This window comes from Agelaius phoeniceus, chromosome 33 (assembly GCF_051311805.1).
Source record: "Agelaius phoeniceus isolate bAgePho1 chromosome 33, bAgePho1.hap1, whole genome shotgun sequence".
In the NCBI taxonomy this organism is placed as follows: Eukaryota; Metazoa; Chordata; class Aves; order Passeriformes; family Icteridae; genus Agelaius; species Agelaius phoeniceus.
In genome coordinates, this window is record NC_135297.1 from 3332110 (window position 1) to 3355137 (window position 23028).

The following is a 23028-nucleotide window of genomic DNA, read 5'->3' on the forward strand; positions in this document are numbered from 1 at the left end:
AGTAGGATTACGAAAACAGGCAGAAGCCTCACAGAGTCAGGTGTTAGCTGCTCTTGCCCCCTACAAGCAGCGGCAACAATTACTCCACGGGCTCCATCTACTGGCGATTCAAATGTTACCGGTGTGGAGGTACAGGACATATGCGACGGGCTTATCAAGCAGCCAGGGTCTGGTGCCAAAATTGTCCCTTGGATACCCACAACACCGGAGCCTGCCAACGCCACTCGGGAAACGGGAAAGCCAGCGCATCCACCAGCCGCCGCGCCCAGACACAAGTAGCTGCTGTCAACACCTCAGCCCAGCTTCCCTTCAACCAGACACTGCCGGGAGCCTCAGATTGAACGTGGCAGCCGCAGCAGCAGTAACCTTGATGACCACCCAACCGGAAAAGGTTCCGACTGGAATAAAGGGACCAATCATCATTGATGGATTACCTATGGGAACTTCTGGGTCGTTCATCGGCTACCAAAATGCCCCTTGTGTGTTCCCTCGGACCCCCAGGTGCTCTCCAGCTGCCTCTCCGACCCCTAAGTGCCCCTCCAGAGCCTTTAACGATCCCGCAAGCACACCCAGCTGGCCTCCATGCGCCCCTCGAGTGTCTCCTGGGAATTGGCGTGATGACGACAATGTAGAGAAAGACCCTGACCCTGTTGCAGTATCAGCACCAGTTCAGCCTTTAATTAAAATTTGAATCAAAACTGCAATTGCCTATGTGGGGGATGGACAGGGCCCCCAACTTTTTCGTGCCACTCCCGTGGTCCCTCTTGGAGCCAGGGAAATTGCAGGAAAAACATTCCTGCATGTTGCGTGCATCAAAATTTCATGGTAATCGGGAACAGGGTCTGTGTGGTGAGCTTCCCTGACAGGCGCAGATAAATCCTGTCAGATGAAGAATAGGTTGAGAGGACTTTGGGGCCCTGGCGTATACACTTCTGTAGCCCGTCCCAAAACCCCAGAGACCTCCTCCATCCCCTACAGACTCCCCGGTAGATCCCAAATACCCTCAGAATCCCCTCAAAATGCTCCATAGCTCTCCCTCCCCAAACACCCTATGAACCCTCAGAACCCTCCCAAACTTCCGGAGGCTCTCTAAAATAACCCATAGATCTGCCCACTCCCCCACACCCCCTAAAAGGGACTACCCCAGGGCCTCAACTAGTCACAGACTGCCTGAGCCACTTTTTGGGCTGATATGTATGTAGGTATAAATCTAATAGAGATATAAAATATAATATAAAAAGGGGCCTCCAGGAGAGCTGTGGAGGGTCTTTTTCAGGGGACAGGATGGAGGGTGAGGGTTTTCACCTGCCAGAGGGCAGGGTTATATGAGATACTGGGACAAACTTCCTCCCTGTGAGGGTGGTGAGACCCTGGCACAGATTGTCCAGAGAAGCTGCAGCTGCTCCATCCCTGGAAGTGTCCAAGGCCAGGTTGGACAGGGCTTGGAGCAACCTGGGATTGTGGAAGATGCCCTGCCCATGGCAGGGGGTGGATCGAGATGACCTTTGAAGTCCCTTCCAACCCAAACCAGCCTGGGATTCTGAAAGTGGGGGAGGTTTGGGATGGGCGACCTTGGCTGACCCCAGGTGCTCCCCCGGGCTGCTCTGTCACTCAGGCTTCATGGAGAGACAGCAAGAGAAAACCTGATGAGAAAGCTCCTGGGGGAGTTGGGTTGGGGGGGTGTGAGCCCCTCAGGTGGAGGCAGCTGGAGCTGCAGGCAGGGGAGCCAAGCAGAGGCTTCGCCCCTTCCGGCCCGCAGGGGCGGGGCTTTAGCAGGGCCTGGCTGGTGAGGGGAGGAGAAGGTTGGGGAGGGGCGAGGACCCCCGAAATGCTCACCCTGCACTGACCCGGCGGGACTGATGGTCTCGGGCGGACTTTGAGGGGCTGCGGGATGCACTTATGGGCATAATGGGGGGTCTTGGGCATCACCTGGGCTCGGGTGGGGTAACTGGGGGACCCCGAGGCGTTCCTGGGGGATCACCGGGGCAAGGGAGGGAATTAGCAGGCGCTTAGAGGTCTGAGGCGGCATTTGGGGGTCTGGGGAGCACTTGGATTCCGGGACAACACTGAGGGAATGGGGAAGCAGACTGGGGCCTCTAGGGGGCACTTGGGGATCCCGAGGGGCACTTGAGGCCGGGCTGCTTTCCCACCTCCTTTGCACCAGACGCTCCGTTCGCTGCTCCAGGCTGAGCTTCTGCGGGAGGAATGCGGGAAGTGACGCGGAGCCCTCCTGAGCCCCCAAATTCCCCCCTCGGTCCCCTCTGGAGCCCTCAGGCCTCACCCGCTCCATCGCCCGCGCTCTTGTTTGGTTTCCCCCAGCGCTCCAAGCTCGGGCGCTGATTGGTTCAGGGCGGGGACGGGCGGGCGCTGCGGCCAATGGGAGGCGGGGGAGGGGGAAGGCAGGAAGCGGCGGCGCCGCCGAGCGCGGCGGGGCAGGGGAGGGGTCCGTGGGAGGCTTTGGGCATGCGCGGAGGGGTTTGGGGGGCTCTGGAGGCGCCGAGGGAGGCCTTGGAGTATAAATGGGGGTTCCTGGAGGGGTTTCCGGGTCTGGGGATGTTGAGAGATGCCCAGGGAGTTCTGGGGGTCAGTGGGGTGGTTTTGAGGGTCTCAGAGAGGTTGTTTGGGATTCCCAGGGAAAGGTTTGGGGTGGAGGGAGGCTGGTGTGGTTCTGGGTGTCCTAGAAAGGACTTGGCTGTGCAGGAGGGTCGAGGGGGTCCCAGTGTGGTTTGGGAGGCCCTCGGGTTGGTTAAAGTGGCAGAGAGCTGGGATCCCGCTGACAAGAGACCCCCAGTCTCCCCATGGACCCCCCAAATCTCCCCTAGGAACTCCAAACCCTCCTAAAGCCCGGCAGGACTCTCTCAGCTCACCTTAGATCCGTAAGCCCGTGCAAGGGAATGATACCAAAACTGGCTGGCAAATACACTTTCTAGCACAATTTGAAGCATTAGAAAGCAGGCGTTCTTTATCTGTACAGAACACAATGAAGGATTTCTCCTTTAATCTGATGTGTGCGGTGAAACTTTGCCACAGGGTATGGTCCTGGAGGGACCACGAACAGGTCTCTGGTGGTCATATTCACAGAATGCTTCCATATTACACGTGACCTTTCCTTGAACGTTTTCCTTGGGCATGTCCAGTTACGTAACTTGATAAAAGCCCCACTATATTCCTCATTACCTATTTGTCCACTGGCTCCAGTGCTTGTGATGCTCTGTACATACCTTTACATCCTTGCCTGTTAGTCTTTAAGCTCCATCCAGCACCTTCAGGGCAGCTGAAAATTTCTCTTCTCCATGTCACTTGTCAGGAGCCCCAAAACCCTTCCAGGGACCCCCACGGCCCTCCAGGGACCTTGTGGTTTGGGAGGTTCAGAGGGCTGAGGGGATCCCTGCGTAGTTTTGGGGGATCCCCATGTAGTTTTGGGGGTCCCTGGGTGGCTTTGAGGGTGGAGTCTCTGTCTCTGGACAGTTTTGAGCGTCTCTGTGGGGTTCAGGTTTTCCCCATTTTTATGTCTTCATTTTAAGGCAAAAGCCCTTTAATTCCCTGTTTGCCATCATGTCTCCTGACTCCAGGTGGTTTTCTTCAGCTTTTTCAGTCATTTGGGCCAGAATTTCCCATACCCTGGAATTCCTTGCTGGGACTTGGGTCATTAATTTTGGGTAAAAAACGTCTGGATTTGGTCTGTCCTTTCCCTGGTGTTGTGGGGCAGAGGCTACCATGGGGACAGTGATTCTGGGAGTTCAGGGAATTTGGGATAATTGCTGTGGGTCCCACACCTCTCACGACATCCCTGTCACTCACATGTATCAAATGTCCTGAGGGTTCCACTCCCATCATTTCCCATCTGTGACAGGATCCAGCTGCCAGCTCCCAAATTCTCTGGAACTGTGGGTCATGCCCCTTGTCCCCATCCTGAAATTCTGCTGAATCTGCCCAAATCTGCATGGTTTGGCTGTGACTTGAGTATTTTTTATTTGGGTATAAAAGGAGTGGCTTTGGAACACTGTGTGTCTGCAGAAACCCAGGAATTCAAGAGCCAAGGGGCCAGTGAGTAGGGAAGAGTGGGGAGGCTTCATTCCCTGTTTATTCCTGGTTTTCCTTATTGTTTAGTGACAGGCAGAAATTGAGGATTTTTTCTGCCCAAATTTCAGATTTTTTTACCCTTTCCCTTCCCCAATTTTAGGACCATTTTCTCTCTTTTCCCCAAAAGTTCCATCATTTTTCTTCTAAAATGTTGGGTTTCAAACACTTTTTTCCACATTAAACAAAAAATAAAATTGCCCATTCCCCCCCAAATCTCAGGGGTTTGCCCTTTTTGTGCACTTTTCTTCCAAATTTCAGATTTTTTTTCCCTCTTCATGTCCAAAATTTGGTGGGTTTTCTCTTCCCCTTTTTCAGGCCAAATTGAGCATTTGGGAGGGTTTGTGTGGGACAAGGTGAGTGAAGAGTTTTCCTGGATGTTGAGCCCCATTTTGATCCAAATTTGGAGGATGTTGGGCAAAAAAAAATATCCATATACCAAAACTGGGTGGGGAGAATTGGGGAAAAATTCATCCTTTCCATGAAATTTTAGTGTGGATTTGGTGGAAATGGGGTACGGAGTGGGCATCAGGGGTTGGTGGGAGGGCTGTGTCAGCATTTTGACATTAATCCAGGTGATTTTAGTTAAAATTCATCTGGTTTTGGAGTGAATCTGATATAGATGGAGAATCTGATGTGGCCTCAAGGTGGGGAGCAGAATGGGGGGAGGGATATTTAATCCCTGTTTAATTCCATTTTGACCGAAAGGGGGGGATTGGGAGAAAAAATACTTTGACCCAAAGTGGGAGAATTTGGGAAGAAAAACAATTTTGATCCAAACTTGGGGAATTTTGTACAAACTTTTTAGAGTTTGGCATGTTTGGTGTGGACTTGGGGGCAGTGGGGGCCAAAGTAAGTCCCAGGAGGTTTCTGTGGGGTGAAAAAAGGTATTTTAGGGTATTAAAAGACATTTTGGGGTGATTTGGGGGGTGACTTGAGGCTTCTGGAGCCTCAGGGCTCACATGGATTTTTCCCACAAAAGAACAGGTTTTAGTGGTTTTTGGTGTTTTTTTACAGGGGTGGCACAAGACGGGATCTGATGGCTCCTCCTTCCCTTCTGTGGTAAATAAAATTCCTGTTTTCCATGAAAAATCCCCAAATTTCTTGGATTTTTTACTCATTTCCAGACTTTTTAGCACAGAAGATGAAATCCTGAACCCCTGGGCTTGTTTTTGCCTGAAAATTCTGTTCTTCCCCCATTCTGCATTTTTCCAACAACCTCTCAGCAACAGATTTATTATGTTTAACCAAAAATCCCATTTTGAAATATTTTTTTAATCCAAAAGCCTTTATAATCTTCTTCTTTTTGAAAAGAAAATTAATGCCTGATTAATTTTCATGGGAAAAAAAAGTGCACTTTGTCCTGAGTATTTTTGTTTACTTTTTGGTTTGTTTTTTTGGTGGGGTTTTTCTTTGGTTTTTTTTTGTTTTTAGCTAAAATTCTAATGTTCAGTTTTAGTGTTTTACCAGGACAAAACCGCAAGATCTATATGCTGGAATTGTATTTTTTTCCCAGGGAAAAAAGATCTATTTTTAAAAGGTTTTTATAAATGAAAAAACAAAGTCCTTTTATTTGCTCTTTTTTAATAAAAGCAGTTGATTCTTAAGGAAAAATAAAAAAACCCTTTTATTCCTTATTTTCCTGGCTTTTTTCTAATTTTCATTGAGAAAATTATCAGCCCAATTTTTTAGATAGTGTTTTAAATTAAAAAAAACCCTTTATATTCCCTTAATATTTTCTTGTTTCTTCTTTTTTTTTTATTTAGTTTTCTTTTAAAAATTTATTCATTAAGGAAAAAAGCCCTCTTGAATTCTGTTTTAAGTTTCAGCTATTTTTAAAGAAAAAAAACTCACTCTGTTGTAATTCTTAAAATCCCAATTGCTCACGTCCCTCTTGATTTTTCTTCAAAATCCCCTTTTTTAAAAAAAGCAAATAGTTTTCATATATTATTTCAGAAAGGCCCCTTTAATCCTATTTTTATTGATAGTCAAACCTCATTATTCCCTATTTTCCCCCCAAAACACTTGATTTCAATTTTTTTCAGAAAAAATCACCAGAATTTTTTTTAATCTACCATCCTCAATTCCCTATTTTTTAAATTAAAAAACCTCTTATGATGGGCTTTTATATATACACCGAGTTTTAATAAATTTTTATCTCATTTTCCTGTTTTTTTTTTCCCTGACAATCTCAAAAATTCTTTTTTTCTTTTTTTGGTTTTTTTCTTTTTATTAGGAGAAGATACCCATTCTTTTTAACCTCTTTTGAGGCAAAAAACAGCCATTTTGGTTTTTTTGTAGCATTAAAAAAAACTCTGAAAATATTTTTGATCTTTTTACAATATTTTTTGTTTAGTTTTCCTTTTACATATTTCTGGATATTTTATATATTTTTCTATATACATTTTATCTTATACCAAATATGTACAATTTTAATTGCCTAATAATAATATTTAATAGTGTAACTTAATAGCATAATATTGATTAATAGGACAATAATTGCTTATTAATACATTTTTATATTTTTATATGTTGTGGTTAAATTAATAATATACATCCACTACAGTTGTTCCATATGAATGTATAATATAGTCTCCACTGTAATTATATAGAAAATTCAACATATGATCTACTCTGCTGTAATTATGTTGGTATTATCATTATTCTTGATTTGCATTTTTAATAAAAATTTCTGTGAAAAATCAGTATATAATAATATTAATAATAATAATAATAATAATAATAATAATAATAATAATAATAATAATAATAAATTAAAAGTTATATGGACATACAAAAGATGTGAACTATAAAAACATGTAATATATTTTCTATTCATATAATAGTGCATTTATTAATATAGCACTATATTCCTATTATATATAACTATATCTAGTTATTAAGAGATAATTATAAACTATAGAATATATATAAATTACTATAAATGTAATTACATAATGCAATTAAAGAATAATTTACAATGTAATATGGCATGAAGTTGCATAATATTATATGAATTATGTTATTATATATTATAATGTATTATAACTATGCAATTTATGTATATATATATAATATTTTGTGTTAGAATGTCCTATCCACTATCATAATTGTTATATTAATTACATATAATGATAGATTATATTGCAATATAGTATAATATAATGGTATATTAATTCTATTCTAGTCTCTAGTATACTCTCTAACTTTGTAATTGTGCTCCTCATTGCTTATTTTTGCTTGATTTTTGCCATTTCTTCCCAAACCGTTTCTATGAAAACAATCAATAAAATTATTTTAAATCGTTATCTGTATAATTTTGTAGAGAAAATATAAATCATCTACTGATGTATAGATTTATAAAAATACGTTAATTTATTTTCTACTTTGATTAATACGGAAATAAGTTCAATAGCTACATCATTTATTATTATATTACTTTAATTATTTTTAATATTTATGGTTTTGGATTAAATCTTTGCTGATATTTCTATCAAAATTAAGTACAAAATAATAGAAAAAGTACTTCTATGTATTTAAATGTAAGTATTGTATATCACAGTGTTATAATTAATAGATCTCTATAATAATAACATAGAAAACTATATAACTAAGTTATATGATGGATAACAAGTATAATACTACAATAACAGGCTAAAATGTGATTGGCATATTTTTACTGATATATTAGCCCTATATTATTAATATTTTATCAATGTGCTAGTAAGTAGTAATATACTAAATTATATTACATGATACCATTAATATATAATGAACACAGGGTATAATAATATAAATATCTAGTAATATTGTTGTATTAAGGAATAGTATTTTATATAATTAGTATTAGTTAATAATACATTATTTCATATTATTAACACATTGATATATTTTAATAATTTGTTAATAGAAGACAAATATTGTTTATTAAAATAACAAACTGCAAATAGAATTTCTATTTTGACAATATATAAAAATAGACTCTATAAATTGGATAGTGCAGTCATATCTTTAATGTAATTTCAGTACAATTCCTCCTGTAAAATAGGAAAATTGATGTATAAACACATATAGAATTGACCTAAAAAAATTGATATAAAAATCTAAAAGCCCCCTTTGTATAACCCCCTTGGTTAATATAAAAATTAACCAAGGCCCTCTTTTCCCCCTGTTTTCCCAGCACTCTCCAGTGCCAGCTACCGGGGCTGGGAGTTCCATGCTGTGATCCCACAGAACGACAACGAGTCCCCCAGCACGTACCTGCAGCTGCTGCTCGCCTTCTATGGCCCTGCTGACACCCAGGTGTCGGGGATGCTCTGTGGCAGCTCCATCACCCAGAACACCACCCTGAGACCAGATGTCACTGTGCCCTTGCCCTTTCCTGCTACCCTGGAACTCACTGGAAGCCACACTTCCCATAAAACCTTGGTGATTGAGGCCAGTGCTGACATCTCTGTGACGTCTGTCAGTACCAATGGCTACACTGTGGATGCCATTGCCTTCCTACCTATGGAGAGCCTGGGCATCAGGTACTATGTGGTGACACCGGTTGGGAACTAAACTTGCGGCCTGACTGAGTTTATGGTGGCCACTGACCCCACCACCATCACTCTTAGCATCAGCACCAGCACCACTTTCCACTTTGCTGGGGCCACATACATCCCCGTTGCCGTGCTCCGCCTATTCCTGCAGCCCTACCACAGCCTGCAGCTCCAGAGCAGCCAGGACTTCACTGGCACAGTTGTGGTGGCCGACACCCCTGTGGTCGTCCTCAGTGGCCACACCTGTGTCAAGGTATCTGCTGGATTTGACTTTGTGGTGGAGCAGTTCCTCCCAATGACAGTGTGGGGGAGGAGCTACGTGGTGCCACCCAACCCACTGCAGACAGAGGCTGATTTTGTTTATGTGGTGACGGATGAAGACAACACCGTCAACTACAATACTGGGAGCAGGAATGCCACTGTGGCCATGGCAACAAGGGAGGTGCAGACATTCGTGGTGAACTGTGGGGTGCAGAGGTTCAGGGACATCACGCCATAACCAATATGATCCAGTGAAGCCAAATTTATTATCCCTAAAAGGACTATATTTATAATAAGTTTCTACTGTTCACGTGTCTATAGCTAATACATGATTGGTTAATCCTAGCTGTTCACGTATCTAAAATGGAATGCTGATTGGATCATCTAATTTTTCACACATCTTGCTGTGGTTGTCTGGCCCACCCACAATCATGTATAGCTAATACATGATTGGTTAATCCTAGCTGTTCACGTATCTAAAATGGAATGCTGATTGGATCATCTAATTTTTCACACGTCTTGCTGTGGTTGTCTGATTGGATCATCTAATTTTTCACACGTCTTGCTGTGGTTGTCTGTCTCTTTTTTCTCCCTTTCTCAAGCTTGCTGACAAACTTGCTGAGTCCTGATGACTCTTCTTCTTGTATCTTTTTCAAGGACATACCGACCCCATTTCTGAATATGTCCATTATCCATTGTTTGTGAACGTGTCCATTGTCCATTATTACAAGCAGGCTCGATTGTGCATTGGCTGAACGTGGCCATTGTCTTGCAAAAACTCCTCAACCTGCAAAAATCGTCAACAGTGAACCATAACTCCCACCTGTAGATCAGTGCAGTGGTGGCAGTGCAGTTGGTGTTCTTCTTCAGTGGGTCATCTTGGCAAGATCCCTTCCTCCTTCTTGTCCCACCTGTCACCGCCCATTGCACTGCATTCCGCTTTAGCAGTGTGCCCAGCCAGTATAGCCATGCCATCCTCATTGCACCCACCACTACCACTGCCACCACCACCCTCAACCATTGGCCAGACAACACAGTGGCATGGCAGGCCATTCCTGGCACAGATTTCTCCTGGGCCAGCATCACCATGAGTGCAATGATGCAGAGTGCTGAGAACTCGTAGGTGCCCATTGGGCTCCTGGTGTCTGGGTTCCAGACTCACACTGGATATGGTTTCCTGGGGCTCTGTGCTGCCAGTGAGTAAAGTGAGTCAATTGTTGTGTCACCCCAATGGTTGAGTGTTGTGCAGTTGACCATTCATGGGTTTTCCCCTCTTTTTCAGTCCCCACAGCAGTCTCCTGTGAGGATTTGGTATGCGAGAGGTGTGAGATGGTGGATGGACAACCAGAGTGCATCCAGGAGACTTTCTCCACCTGTTGGCTCACTGGTGGGCCACACTACTGCAGTTTTGATGAAAAACCTTTGATTTCATGGGATCGCGGGCCTACACCATGACCACCATCTGCAATCCTGATCCCACCCTTCCTACTTCCTCTGTTGAGGTCAAAAAGGAGGAAAAAGGAGAACTCCAAAGTTTCCTCCATTGGCTCCATCACCATCCAAGTCAACAACGTCACTGTCACTGCTGTCCAGTCAGAGAATGGTATGGTGAGGGTAAGCAAAAACCATCATAATTTCCCAGTTTTTTAAAATTTTGCTGAAATTACATATTTAGCAATGATCTTGAGGGTCTTTTCCTAAATAATTCCCAGATTTGCTGGTATGCAGGTAACCCTTGTATGAAAACACTTCTAGTCTTCTTGAACTCCATGCCCAGTTTTGATGGATTTTGGTTGTTTTGATGGTTGTTGTCCTACAGGTGAGCAACCACCGCTTGTGCCTCCCCATTTTCCTCTGCCACAGGAAGGTCTGCATCCACCAGAAGGGTAAATCCATGTTGATTCAATCAAATTTCAAGCTGAAGGTCCTCTACAGCTGGGATGATCGTGTAGTGATCAAACTTCCGGCTGCTCTTTCTAGAAAAGTCTGCGAAATGTGTGGGAAAAACAATGGGGATCCCCAAGATGACACTCTCTCTCCTGATGGAAAACAAATGTGAGATACTGTGGAGTTTGGGTGGAGCTGGAAGGCGACCAGTGAGAGTGGCCACTGCCAGGACACCTGTGATGGTGACTGTGGGCGGTGCAGATGGGACCAGGTGGTGACATACAAGGCAGAGACCTGGTGTGGGAAGTTGTCCCAACATTCTGGGCCATTCCAGTCGTGTCATGACACTATCAGTCCCAATATCTATGTGAAGAACTGTATCTATGACCTGTGTGCCAATGAGGGGCATCGCAATGTGCTGTGCTATGCCTTCAAGAACTATGCTGATGACTGCCAGGAGAAGAGGATCAATGTTTCCCATTGGAGGAAAGAGTTGGAATGTTGTGAATAGAGGATGGTTGAGTGAAAATACTCCTTGGGGTGGGTGGAGGCTAATTGATGTGGGACTAAAGACCCATGGGATCATGGGTTGAGAAAGACCATGGCAGAAGATCCAAGCAGGAAATCCATGGAACTCCAAGGAGATTCCAGAAAGTCCATGTAGAAAGTCCACAAAGTTGGTGGAGTCTCTAGAAAGTCTGAGCAGGAAGTCTGCCGAGACTCCAGAAAGTCCAGGTAGAAGGCCTAGAAGGTCCATGGAGACTACATAAAATCCATGGAATCTGCAGGGTATCTGTGCAGATAGTCAAAGTAGTCTGTCCCACTATGTACTGCCCCACCTTGACCGCTGTCTCCCTCCCTGTCCAGCTCTCATTTGCCCGCCCTACAGCACCTGAGGCCTTGCCTGCCTCCCTACCTGCAACATCCCTGCTGTGTCATCCAGCTGTGCCGCTGTCAGCACCTGCGTGGACACCCCCATGTGCCACGAGGGCCTTGTCCTTGATGCCGACACCTGAATCGCCCCTTCTGAATGTGGTTGTGTCTTTCAGGGTTTCTTCTATGACCTTGGCAAGGAATTTTGGAGTGACCTCCCTTGCATCCAACACTGTGTGTGTGACGCAGAGCAGCGGCAGACAGTGTGCTGGGATTCTGGTTGTGGCACTGAAGAGGGATGCCAGATGGAGGAGGATATCCAGGATTGTTATCCCAAAATTTTTGGGGTCTGCACTGCTGTCGGAGCCACCCATTATGAGACCTTTGATGGCAAGGCATTCATCTTCCAGGGGATGTGTGTCTTACGTGTTGGTAGGGTTGTCTGAGGACACCCAAAATTTGGTGGGATGCCAGGTGTTGGTGCAGAATGGCCACCTTAGTGACAACCTCGTGTCGTCCATTGCCGTGGTGACAGTCAAAGTCTACAAGAAAACCATCAGCATCAGCAGGGAACATGCTGGAAAAATCATGGTGAGTTTAGGAAATGATCCCTTATCTTTTCATCACATTCTCCACCTCATCCCATGAACATCTGAAATGTCATTAAATCAACATCATTTGTTCCAGATCAATGAGTGGTTGATCAACCTCCTTTTGGGACTTGGTCCTTCTCATTCTCTTAAATCCAAAATTTAATTCAATCAAAAATTTAATTCAATTCAAAATTTAATTAAATCGACACTTTTTGATTGCTCTGGCTGTTGAAAATAGTTTACCCTCAGTCTGCCAATTTGATCAATTTCTATGGTTTTCTCCCCAGACTGATGAGCAGTTGGTCAATCTCCCGTAGCACTACAGTGAAAGAAAGATTGTTGTCTATTGTCACGGGCAGGACGTGGTGGAAGTGACCAATTTTGGCCTTGTTGTCACCTATGACTGGTACAGCCACATCACCACCATGGTGCTAGTGGCTTCACCAATGCCCTGTGTGGGCTCTGTGGGAACTACAATGGCACTGCAAGCAATGACATGATGATGAGGAACAACCATGTGACGTCAGACCCAGATGCCTTCAGGAGCAGCTGGAAGGTCACAGATGTCCCAGGATGTGGTGAGAGGTCAACAGTGGAATGTTCCAGCACCCTTGCACCTTCCTGGCTGCAGCAGGAAGTCTCTGAGATGGGGTGTGAAATTATTTTGGAAGTGGATGGACTCTTTAGAGGATGTCATGGTCATGTTGATGGCCATCAGTACTTCTAGAGCTGCATCCATGACTCCTGCCTGTTCCCTGATCAGGAAGAAGGGATGTGTCCAATCATTGCCCTCTACGCCACCACATGCCAGGCTGCTGGTGTGTCCATTGAGAGGTGGAGGACAGATAATTTCTACTGTAAATTGGGACAATGGGAGGGTTTTTCCTTCAGCAGTATACAAAGGATCCTCAAGTCTGCTCCAAATCTATGTATGAACAACCCAGAGGCGCATGGGAATCCCACCCAAAGTCTTGGTTGATCCCATAATTCACCCAAAATAAACCCTTCCTAAGGAAGAAGTTGTCTCATCTGGAATACCTTACCCCCTCAAAATCTCCAATTTCCTGGTGTTGGCTACAAAGTGGATAATTTAGAGGGAGAACCACCAAAAAATGTACTAAAAATAGTGGAATTGGGTTAAAGGGATCCAGCCTGGAGGTCAGTTGAGGACCCAGTGTGGAGCAATCCCATTCTTTGAGTGAATATTTCATTTTTCGCCATAAAAATGTGAGAAATCGTGTGGTTTAGAGGAAGAATTCCTATTGTAATGGGATGGCATATTCCTTATGGATGATCATTGGATCATCATCAGATAATCGTTGGATTGTCATTTGATGATGCCCCTTGTCATGTGCACAGGGATGAAAATCAAGTTTGCCATGGGCTAAAAAGCTCTGTATTAGGTGAAGTTTGCACTTGAATTCCAGGAAACTTCCAGGATTTGGCTTGGAATTTCCTGGTTCCTCATGAATCCCATTGTCTCCTGGCAGATATTCCCTGTCCTTCCAACAGCTCCAATGAGCTCTGCTCGCACACCTGCCAGCACACCTGCGGCGCTGACTCTGCCACATGCCAAGGGCAGTGCCACGAGGGCTGCATGTGTCAGGATGGCGTCGACAAGTGTGTGCCCATGTCCCACTGCAGCTGCAGCCACCATGGAGTCTACTACAAAGAGGGGGAGACATTCTACCCCACAGAGCAGGAGATGTGCCAGTGCCTCTCTGGTGGCACTGTGGAGTGCCAAAATACTTCCTGTCATGTTGGCCATGGGAAGGTTGTCAGTGATGTCTTCCAGTGTACCTCGCAGGTGTCCAGCACCTGTGTGGCCACAAGGGACCACACCTATGTCACCTTTGATGGGATGGCCTTCAACATCGCTGGTACTTACTCATATGTCCTCACCCAGACCGGTACAGTGTGACCGTGTTCACAGGCATTCTTGGATGAGGGAAGAGACGAGAATATTGACTCCATGTTCAGAAGGCTTGATTTATTATTTTATGATATATATATATATTACATTATGACTATACTAAAAAGAAAAAGGAGGACAGGTTTTCCCAGATGCTAACATCTGGGAATAGAATAGAAAAGAATAGAAAATAAAAAAAATGATAACAAACGCAGCTCTCTTGGACTCTGTCTGAGATAGCCTGGTCCTTGATTGGCCATTCATTATAACCATCCAAGATGGGCCAATCACAGGTGGACCTGTTGCATTCCACAGCAGCAGATAACCATTGTTTACATTCTGTCTCTCAGGCCTCTTAGCTTCTCAGAAGGAAAAATCCTAAAGAAGGGATTTTTAGTGAAAAGATGTCTGTGACAGTACAGGTGACAATGTGACATCATTTATTGTCACAATCTAGAAGGAGGAGCAGCAGAAGGGGAAGGTCCCCAGGATCCAAGCATTGTCTGTGGAAGTCTATGGGGTCACCTTGACCTTGAAACACAGAAAATGGGCTGACATCATGGTAAGGCACTTCATGTTCCAAATCTCATGGGATCCCCCCAAACTGAGTTTCTTTGATGGAAGGCACTCCTCAGCCTATCTCCAATTCCAGTCCAACTTTTCTTTCTAAGCAAGATCTGTAAATGCATTAAAACCTTGGTTGGAACCTGCTTTCCCTAAATTTTTCATTCTAGCTCCTATCAACCCTGAAACTCTGTTTCCTTGGTGAGGGGAGCCCTCACCCTATCTCCAAGACTAATCCTTTCTCATCTGAACTTTTCCTTCCAAGTGGGATCCACAAATCTGTCAGAATATTATTTGGAAGGTGTTTTCCCCAAATTTTTGGTCCCACCTCCTCGCTGGAGGACTCTTCCTACTCTATCCCAGGTGGATTCCATCTGTCACTATCTCCCCACCATCCTGAGTGAGGGACAGGTCCAGGTCTACCCACATGGGACAGGTGTCCTGCTCCGCACTGACTTCAGCCTCATTGTCCACTATGACCTCGTCCAGCACGTGATGGTCACAGTCCCCCAGACCTACATGGGGTGCTTGTGTGGCTTCTGTGGCAACCACAATGGCCAATGCAATGATGATTTCCAGCTTTCCAGTGGCCAGCTGGCTCCAGATGCAACAGCCTTTGGATCCACATGGAAAACAACAGATACACCTTGTGATAACACCTGTCCCAAGGATGAGTGTCCCACATGCACAGAGGAAGAAGTGGCAATCCTGCAAAAACCCAGCTACTGTGGCCTCCTCACGGCCCCTGAAGGTCCCTTTGGCTCCTGCCATTGCATCATTGACCCCATCCCATATTCCCAATCCTGCATCCATGACCACTGTATGAGGGAAGGGGACACACATGTCCTGTGCCAGAGTATCCAGAGCTATGTCACTGCATGCCAAGGTGCCAGAGTCACTGTGGGGGCTTGGAGGACATCATCCTTCTGCCGTGAATTTGGGAGGGCACAGGGGCAAATGTCACCTGTTTGGAGTTGGGAAGATCTCCAGGTGATACTGGAGTTTGGGGGGCGCACAGGTGGGGAATGTTCCTTGTTTGGGTCTGGGTGACAGTGGTGACACGCAGGACATGGGATGATGGTGATGGGATGAGCTTTAAGGTCCCTTCCAACCCAAATCAATACATGATTCCATGAAAACTCCAGCCCTCACCTGCCCAGTCAACAGCACCTACTCCCTTAGCACCAACACCTGTGCCAACATCTGTGCCCAAAATACCACAACCTGCCCCCAAACATGCATCGAGGGCTGCCAGTGCCACCAGGGTTCTGTCTGTGACGGACACAGATGCATTCCCTAAGATTAATGTGGATGCTTTGGGATGGGGAATACTATAAGGTACTTTTTCTGGCCTTTTTTCCTGTTTTTAGTAATTTGTGTCTTTTTTCCCTTCATTTCCCCCCTATTTTTATGGATTTGTTTCATTTTTCCTTGTTCTTCCTTCTTTTATTTTTATATCCTTACCTATATTTTTCCTGCATCTGCTTTCCTTTCTCTCATATTCCTCTGCATTTGCCTCTTTTTCCATGGGGTTTTCTTTATTTTTCTTGGCTAAATGTATTTACATTTTAAAAATTAATTTCCCCCCCATTTTCCCTATTTCCTATGCATTTACACCTTCTTGCATTTTTCCCTATTTTTCTTTCTCCTTTTCCTAGCATTTTTCGCCTTTCCATCCTCCTATTTTTATGTCATATTTCCCCTGCATTTCCTTTCTTCCCCCTATTTTTAGGCAGTTACATATTTTTCTTGCCTGTATTTTTCTCTGTATTATGCATTTGTATTTCTTTTTCTGCATTTTCTCTCAGTTTTCTTATATTTATACTTTTCCCCAGCATTTCCCCTCTATTTTTTTACATTTATGTATTTTTTTCCTGCATTTCTCCTTTTTTTCCTTATTTATAGGGAAGGTATGCATGTATGTCCCTTTGCCTTGCAATTTGTTCACTGTTTTCCCTATTCTTCTGCACTTTTGCCATTTTTTCTGCATTTTTTCTTTTATCTCGTATTTTCATGGATTTCCCTTGGGACCACCCACCCCAAAGATGGGATGGCATTGATCCCAGGAGACACCCATTGACCCCAGATGACCCCCCAGTAGCCCCACTGCTCCCCATTGACCCCCTTTGTTTCCTCCCTCCCTTTCCCAGCTCTCACCTGCCCCACCAAGAGCCACTACCAGCTGTGTGCCTGCACCTGTGAGCACACCTGTGCAGGTGTGTCGGCCCCACCCCCCTGCAGTGAGCGCTGCTGTGAGGGGTGTCAGTGCGCCGAGGGGCTGCTGTTCCACGGGGCCGCTGCATCCTCCCAGACCTGTGGCTGCCTCCACCAGGGGCGCTACTTCCAGGTGGGTGTGGTCCCAGTGCCTCCCAGTACAGCCCAGTTCCAGCCCTAGCTCCTTCCAGGTTCCTCATGGTGATCCCAGGTCACAGAGTCACAGAATAATGAGGTTGGAAGAGATCTCTAAGATCATCAAGTCCAACCTATGCCCTAACACCTCAACTATAGCAGCAAGTGCCACGTCCAGTCTTTTGTTAAACACATCCAGAGATGGTGATTCTACCACCTCCCTGGGAAGAGCATTCCAGTACTTCTTTCGCTGAAAAATTTTTTCCTAATATCCAGCCTATACTTTTCCTGACGTAGCTTGAGACTGTGTCCTCTTGTTCTGTCAGTTGCTGCCCAGTGGAAGAGACCGATCCTCACCTGTCTACAAGCTCCCTTCAGGAAGTTGCAGAGAGCAATAAGGTCACCTCTAAGCCTCTTCTTCTCCAGCTCCTTCAAACATTCCTCATAGGGCTTGTGTTCCAAGCCCCTCACCAGCCTTGTTGCCCTCCTCTGGACACGCTCAAGCATCTCAACATCCTTCCTAAATTGGGGGCCCAGAACTGGACACAGTACTCAGGATGCCTGGTCTCACCAGTGCCAAGTACAGGGGAAGAATGACCTTCCTGCTCCTTCAGACCACACCATTCCTAATGCAGGCCAGGATGCCATTGGCCTTCCTAGCCACCAAGGCACACTGCTGGCTCATATTCAACTGGCTGTCAACCAGCACTCCCAGGTCCCTTTCCGCCTGAACACTGTCCAGCCACACCGTCCCCAGCTTGTAATGTTGTAGGGTATTTTTGTGGCCAAAATGTAGAACTTGGCACTTAGACTTATTAAACTTCATGCTGTTGGACTCTGCCCATCCATCCAACCGATCTTAGTCTCTCTGCAGAGCCATCCTTCCTTCCAATACATCAACACAAGCTCCCAGCTTAGTGTCGTGTACAAATTTACTAATGAAAGATTAAATCCCCTCGTCCGTGTCGTCTATAACAATATTAAATAGAACTGATCCCAGTACAAACCCCAGAGGGACACCACTGGTGATTGGCTCTCAGCTGGATGCAGCACCGTTCACCATCCCTCTCTAGGCCAGCCATCCAGCCAGTTCCTAGCCCATCAAAGAGTGCTCCTGTCCAAGCCATGGACTGCCAGCTTCTCCAGGAGTGTGCTGTGGGACAGTGCCAAAGGCTTTGCTGGAGTCCAGATACACAACATCCACAGCCTTTCTGCATCCACCAGGCGGGTCACCTGGTCACAGAAGGACACCAGGTTGATCAGACATGACCTACCCTTTGTAAACCCATGCTGACTGGGTCTGATACCCTGGTGTCATGGTTTGAGAAGAAGCGGGTTTATGGTTTGAGAAGAAGTGGGTTTTTTGGGATGCTGTGGTCAAACCAATAGGTGCTCAGATTTGAATATTAACACCTGGTGTGGCCAGCGAGGACATGGATACGCCTCTGAGAACACAGGGGCTTAAAAGCAGAGAACTCCCAGGAAAACCTTCTCTTGGTTCCGGTCAGGGAAAGGTTCATACCTCCCTTGCCCAGCTGCTGTGGCTGGGCAGGGGACGGGAAGCCATGCGGCCGGGTGAGGTAGGCCAGGGCCTTGGACAGAGAAGGGAGGTGAAGAGGCCCTTGAGGATGGAAGGGTGGAGGACACTGGAGAGTCATCGAGCAGCCACCCCCCGCCCCCCGCCCCCCCCCCCCCCCCCAGGAGAGAGAGAGAGAGGGGGAGAGTCGGTCTCTGTGTTTGTACCACCTTGAAATTTGATAGCAGGCCGGCTGAGAAGGAGAAGGGGGGGGGGGGGGGGGGCACTTGGCAGGGCAGTGTGGGAGTTCTGGACAGCAGAGCCTGAGATTTTTAACCCTTTTCTTGGATGATGGAAGCCTTACAAATGCCAATCCTCCTGGAGCTGAATGAGAAGAGAGATAGAGATAAGAGGAAATGGGCCATGAGACAAGTGGAGAAGGATCTTAGGTGGGAGGAGATGCTGGAGTGGTCTTTGGCTGGACTTTTCTTGTATAATCATGGACAGAACCATTTTTCCTGTGACACAGAGACTGCATCTAGGGGGAGGCAATGGCTCGGAGCCAAGAGAGCTCAGTGTTGTTATGTGAAGGAGTGTGTGAACAGAGGCAACGGGTGAGGAGGGTAGTGGTGCCCTCCATCTTCAGTGGAGGGGAAGATCTCTGTTCTTGAGACCCCTTGGCCACAGGGGGTGAAATTTGGGGGGGACAGGTGTCCCGAAAGTGAGAGACTGTGCACTTTTTTTGGAACTGGACAAAGCACCCTTAAAAGGAAAAACCCTAGAAGCAGCTCTGAGAGCACTGCACATGGAAGAGGTCACGATGGCAAATGATCTCCAGGCGGTGCCACATGTGACAGGAAACACAAGAGGTCTCCACTGTGTTTCCAGGGGAAGCCTATGGCACAAGAGGGACTCTTCACTCCTTGATGAACTGAGAATTGATTATCTAAAGGGTGGTGATGGACTGAGAGTTGGTGATCTGAGGTATGGATGTATTGGAAATTTGGTGGGGGTAGGAGGAACGTTTTTGGAAGGTTTTCATTCTTTCTGTGTGTTTCTTTTTACATATAGTTGTAGGTTAATAAAGTTTTCTCTTCTTTATTCCTAAGTTGGAGCCCGCTTTGCTCTATTCCTGGTCACATCTCACAGCAGACACCAGGGAGAATGTATTTTCAGGGGGGCACTGGCATTGCACCAGCCTCAAAACATGACACCTGGCCATCCTGTAAGTGCTGTGTGATAGTACTCAGTATGAACTGCTCCATTATCTCACCTGGTACTGAGGTCAGGCTAACTGGCCTGTAATTACAAGGATCAATCCTTCCTACCTTTTTTTGTAAATAGGTGTCACATTGGCCAGTTTCCAATCATCTAGAACCTCATCAGCAAACCACAAGTCTTGATAAATGATGGAGCGCAGATTTGCAGGCTCATCTGCCAGCTCCCTCATCACCCTAGGATGGATCCCACCTGGTCCCATTGATTTATATATATCCAAGTGTCCCAGCAGTTCTCTGACTGCCTCTTCTTGGATAACAAGAGGACCATTTTGCTCCCTGGTACCACCTACCAACCCCTGAGGACACTTGTCTTGAGGACAAGCTGTCTTACCACTAAAGACTGAGGCGAAGAAGGGATTAAGCATTTCTGCCTTTTCCTCATCTTTAGTTACTAGGCTGCCTGCCTCATCCAATAAGGAACAGAGGTTGGTTGTACCCTTCCTTTTACCATTAATATATTTGTAAAAACTTTTTTTATTATTTTTAACAGAAGTTGCCAAGTTAAGTTCAAACTGAGCTTTGGCCTCCCTGATTATTTTTCTACATGCCCCAGCAGCTCCCTTAAATACTTCCTGGGAAATCAGTCCCTCCTTTAAAAGATGATATATCTTTTTTTTATTTCTAAGTTCCTTCAAAACCTTGTTGCTCATCCAGACTGGATGTTTGCCTCGTTGACTCATCTTTCGGCACACAGGGACAGTCTGTTCCTGTGCCTTCAGTGTGCCTCCCATAGTGTCCCCAGTCCCTGCCAGTACAGTACAGCATCCCCCACATCACCATTTCTCCCTGTGCGTCCCACTTTCCCCAAACACATCCCCCAGTGGATCCTGCTTTAGCCCAGGGGTGAGAGACCTCAGGGTCTGTCCTCCCCTCCAGTCTCCCCCAGTATTCCCTGTATTGTCCACAGTCCCTACCAAGGTATTCGAGTCCTCCCCAAATTTCCCCCACAGCATTCCCAATCCCTCCAAATTTGTCTCTGTTCCCCCCACAGTGCCTCCCAATGCTTCTTAGTGGGGGAATTTAGTGTCCTTCCCAGTGTCTCCCTCTGTCTTCAGCAGTGTTCCCAGTGTCACCCGGCAGGTCCCAGTTCCCCCATGGGGGACATGGGGGTGTGTGGGGACATGGCCACATGCTGGGGACATGTTAGTGATCCCCATGGGCACCCATTGAGGATATGAAGACACATAGGGGATATGGGAGCCATGGGCCCCATCCCTCCCTCCCTCCCTCCCTCCCTCCCATGAGACCTCATCCCCATTTTTTGGTCATTTTAGGCCACTTTTCCTCACTTTCCACATTTTATCCATGGAAAACAGATCACTGAGACCATCCTGACCTCTGACTGCTCCCAGTCCTCCACCTGCTGGGGGCCTGGGGGCTTCCAGTGCCACCCCTTCACTTGTCCCTTCAGCCACACCTGCAGCCTCCATGACAGCACCCACACCTGCATCGCACACCTGGGGCACTGCACCCTGTCCCTGCCACTCGCTTCATCACCTTTGACAGCATCATCAGGGCCACCCTAGCCACTGGCATCTATGTGGTGGCCAGCGTGTGACCCCTGGGACCCTGTGTGGTTCCAGTTGCTGAGGGAGATCAGGGATGTTGGGGACCAGCTGGCAGTGGTGGCACTTCACCTCTCCACCCTCCACGGCCTCATCACCATGCGGAAGAACAGGAAGGTCTGGGTAAGTTGTCACCATCCTGGCTGGCACCCAAAGATGTTGTCACCACTACATGTTGTCACCCTAAATGTCCTTCTGACCTTCATTTTAATTTGAAAAAAAACCCAATATTTTTTCCCTAATTTCAGACCAGGTAAGAGTCCACATGGGTTGTCCCATCCCACCAGCACCACAGGATGTTCTTACCTTAATTTTGCCCCAGATTGTTCTATTCTGCTCCCAGTTTCCTGCCAGTGAAGCCTGTGTGCTTCGCTAAGAGAGATCCATAAATTGACCCACCCCATAATTTTGACCAAAATTGCTCTTTATTCTCCTAATTTCATGTCAGAGAAGCACCACCATGGGTTGTCCCTCATCCTACCCCCACCATGCCTTGATGCATCCCATAATTTTTCCACAAACTCCCTCTTTTCCACCCAGATTCCTCCAACTACCCTTCACCCCTGTATCACCCCAAATCCCCTTTTTTCCCTTAATTCGGTGTTCTCCAGCTCAACAGGGTCCCCAGCCCCTGCCCACGGAGTTCCCGGGACCGTTGACCATCACGGAGACGCAAACAACCCTCCGGATCAGTCGAACCCCGGGATTCCTGGTGGAACTGGGCGCCGCAGGGGTGACGTGGGCACCTGATTGGTCACTTAATCAATACATTTCACCTAATTGGATAATTAACAAGACATCCATTTGTAAACAATCTTATGAGAAAAACAGAAAAAAACCACCTGCAGGCTGTTTTAATATTTGGCTATCATTGTTTGTCTCCAGCTCCCTACAGCTCCACAGACCAATTCTGGGAAAACTTATCTAGCTTTCTCTCTATCTAGATGTGACCAGGCTGTCACATCCACAATCACCCAGGTGGGTGACACCAGGGGGACACTGGGGGACAGGGACTGGGGGGATTTGGGTGTCTTGGGGTGGCACTAGGGGAACAGTGCCAAAAAAGGGGAGAAAATAGCCTAAAAAAGAGGGAAAGAATCTCCCCTAAAAAAGGGAAAGTATGCTCAAAAGATGGAAAAGAGAACAAAAAGGGGGAAAGGAGTTCCCCAAAAGGGAGAAAAAAAGCCCCAAAAAGATGGGAAAGGAGACCAAAAAGGAGGGGAAGAGCCAAAACTGGGGAAAGTTTAGCTTTCCAAAGACCCCAAAATTCAGGAAAAGAGACCAAAAAAAAGGGAGCAAGAGCACGGGGGGGGGGGGGGCAGGAAATAACCCCAAAAGATGAGAAAAGAGACCTGTAAATGAGGAAAGGAGCCAATAGAGGAAAAGAACTTAGACAAGTGGAAAAGATATCAAAAAAGGAGAAAATAGGGAGGAAAAATGCGGGAAGAATCCCCCAAATTAGAATAAAAACTCAAAGGGATGGGAAAAGAAACCAAAAATTAATGAAGGACCCCAAAATGGGGGAAAGGAATATTAAAAAGTGAGCAAGAGCACAAAAAACAGGGAAAAAGACAAAAAAGAGAGACACCAGAAACGGGGGAAAGAGC

The 23028-nt window shown here is 46.2% G+C and overlaps 2 protein-coding genes and 1 long non-coding RNA gene across 18 annotated transcripts in view; 2 read left to right on the forward strand and 1 right to left on the reverse strand.

The window, feature by feature from the left end:
- Window positions 1-2298, reverse strand: part of LOC129131944 (uncharacterized) — a 31161-nt gene extending 28863 nt beyond the window's left edge. The window contains exons 1-2 of one of the 2 annotated variants that reach the window (XR_013185800.1): window positions 2282-2298; window positions 2151-2194 (exon numbers count right to left, since the gene is read on the reverse strand). This is a non-coding gene — a long non-coding RNA (uncharacterized LOC129131944). Of the gene's footprint in view, window positions 1-2150 lie in introns of both variants that reach the window. The other variant, XR_013185799.1, reaches the window with a different exon arrangement.
- LOC129133812 (uncharacterized) lies at window positions 1707-13254 on the forward strand. Of its 11 annotated transcripts, XR_013185794.1 has the most exons (5): window positions 2492-5142; window positions 8261-10496; window positions 10702-10768; window positions 11819-12233; window positions 12523-13254. XR_013185794.1 is itself a non-coding variant. In XM_077192502.1 (4 exons), the coding sequence occupies exons 1-4, from the start codon at window positions 10488-10490 to the stop codon at window positions 12550-12552; spliced, it is 690 nt and encodes a 229-aa protein (XP_077048617.1). In that variant the 5' UTR covers window positions 10364-10487; the 3' UTR covers window positions 12553-13254. The 11 variants fall into 11 exon arrangements, 1 of the variants encoding a protein (XP_077048617.1); XR_013185790.1 differs by adding an exon at window positions 1707-1786 and having other exon boundaries at window positions 5098-5142; window positions 8261-12233; XR_013185797.1 differs by lacking the exon at window positions 10702-10768 and having other exon boundaries at window positions 8261-10485.
- A 1085-nt stretch (window positions 13255-14339) lies between these two features.
- Window positions 14340-22403, forward strand: LOC143696358 (alpha-tectorin-like). Of its 5 annotated transcripts, XM_077192501.1 has the most exons (4): window positions 14340-15597; window positions 16862-17058; window positions 21440-21544; window positions 22033-22403. In XM_077192501.1, the coding sequence occupies exons 1-4, from the start codon at window positions 15207-15209 to the stop codon at window positions 22078-22080; spliced, it is 741 nt and encodes a 246-aa protein (XP_077048616.1). In that variant the 5' UTR covers window positions 14340-15206; the 3' UTR covers window positions 22081-22403. The 5 variants fall into 5 exon arrangements, 1 of the variants encoding a protein (XP_077048616.1); XR_013185785.1 differs by lacking the exons at window positions 21440-21544; window positions 22033-22403 and adding an exon at window positions 17387-19684 and having other exon boundaries at window positions 14340-17058; XR_013185786.1 differs by lacking the exons at window positions 21440-21544; window positions 22033-22403 and having other exon boundaries at window positions 14340-16049; window positions 16862-19684.
- Window positions 22404-23028: the final 625 nt, after the last annotated feature.

Coding starts and splice junctions, on each gene's coding strand:
- LOC143696358 (XM_077192501.1), top strand. CDS start 15,207: ATGGTCACAGTCCCCCAGACCTACATGGGGTGCTTGTGTGGCTTCTGT. Junction 15,598..16,861: donor CTATGTCACTGCATGCCAAG/GTGCCAGAGTCA, acceptor TCCCTTTCCCAG/CTCTCACCTGCCCCACCAAG. Junction 21,545..22,032: donor GGAAGAACAGGAAGGTCTGG/GTAAGTTGTCAC, acceptor GGTGTTCTCCAG/CTCAACAGGGTCCCCAGCCC.
- LOC129133812 (XM_077192502.1), top strand. Junction 10,938..11,818: donor TCTCCTGATGGAAAACAAAT/GTGAGATACTGT, acceptor TGTGTCTTTCAG/GGTTTCTTCTATGACCTTGG. Junction 12,234..12,522: donor AACATGCTGGAAAAATCATG/GTGAGTTTAGGA, acceptor TTTTCTCCCCAG/ACTGATGAGCAGTTGGTCAA.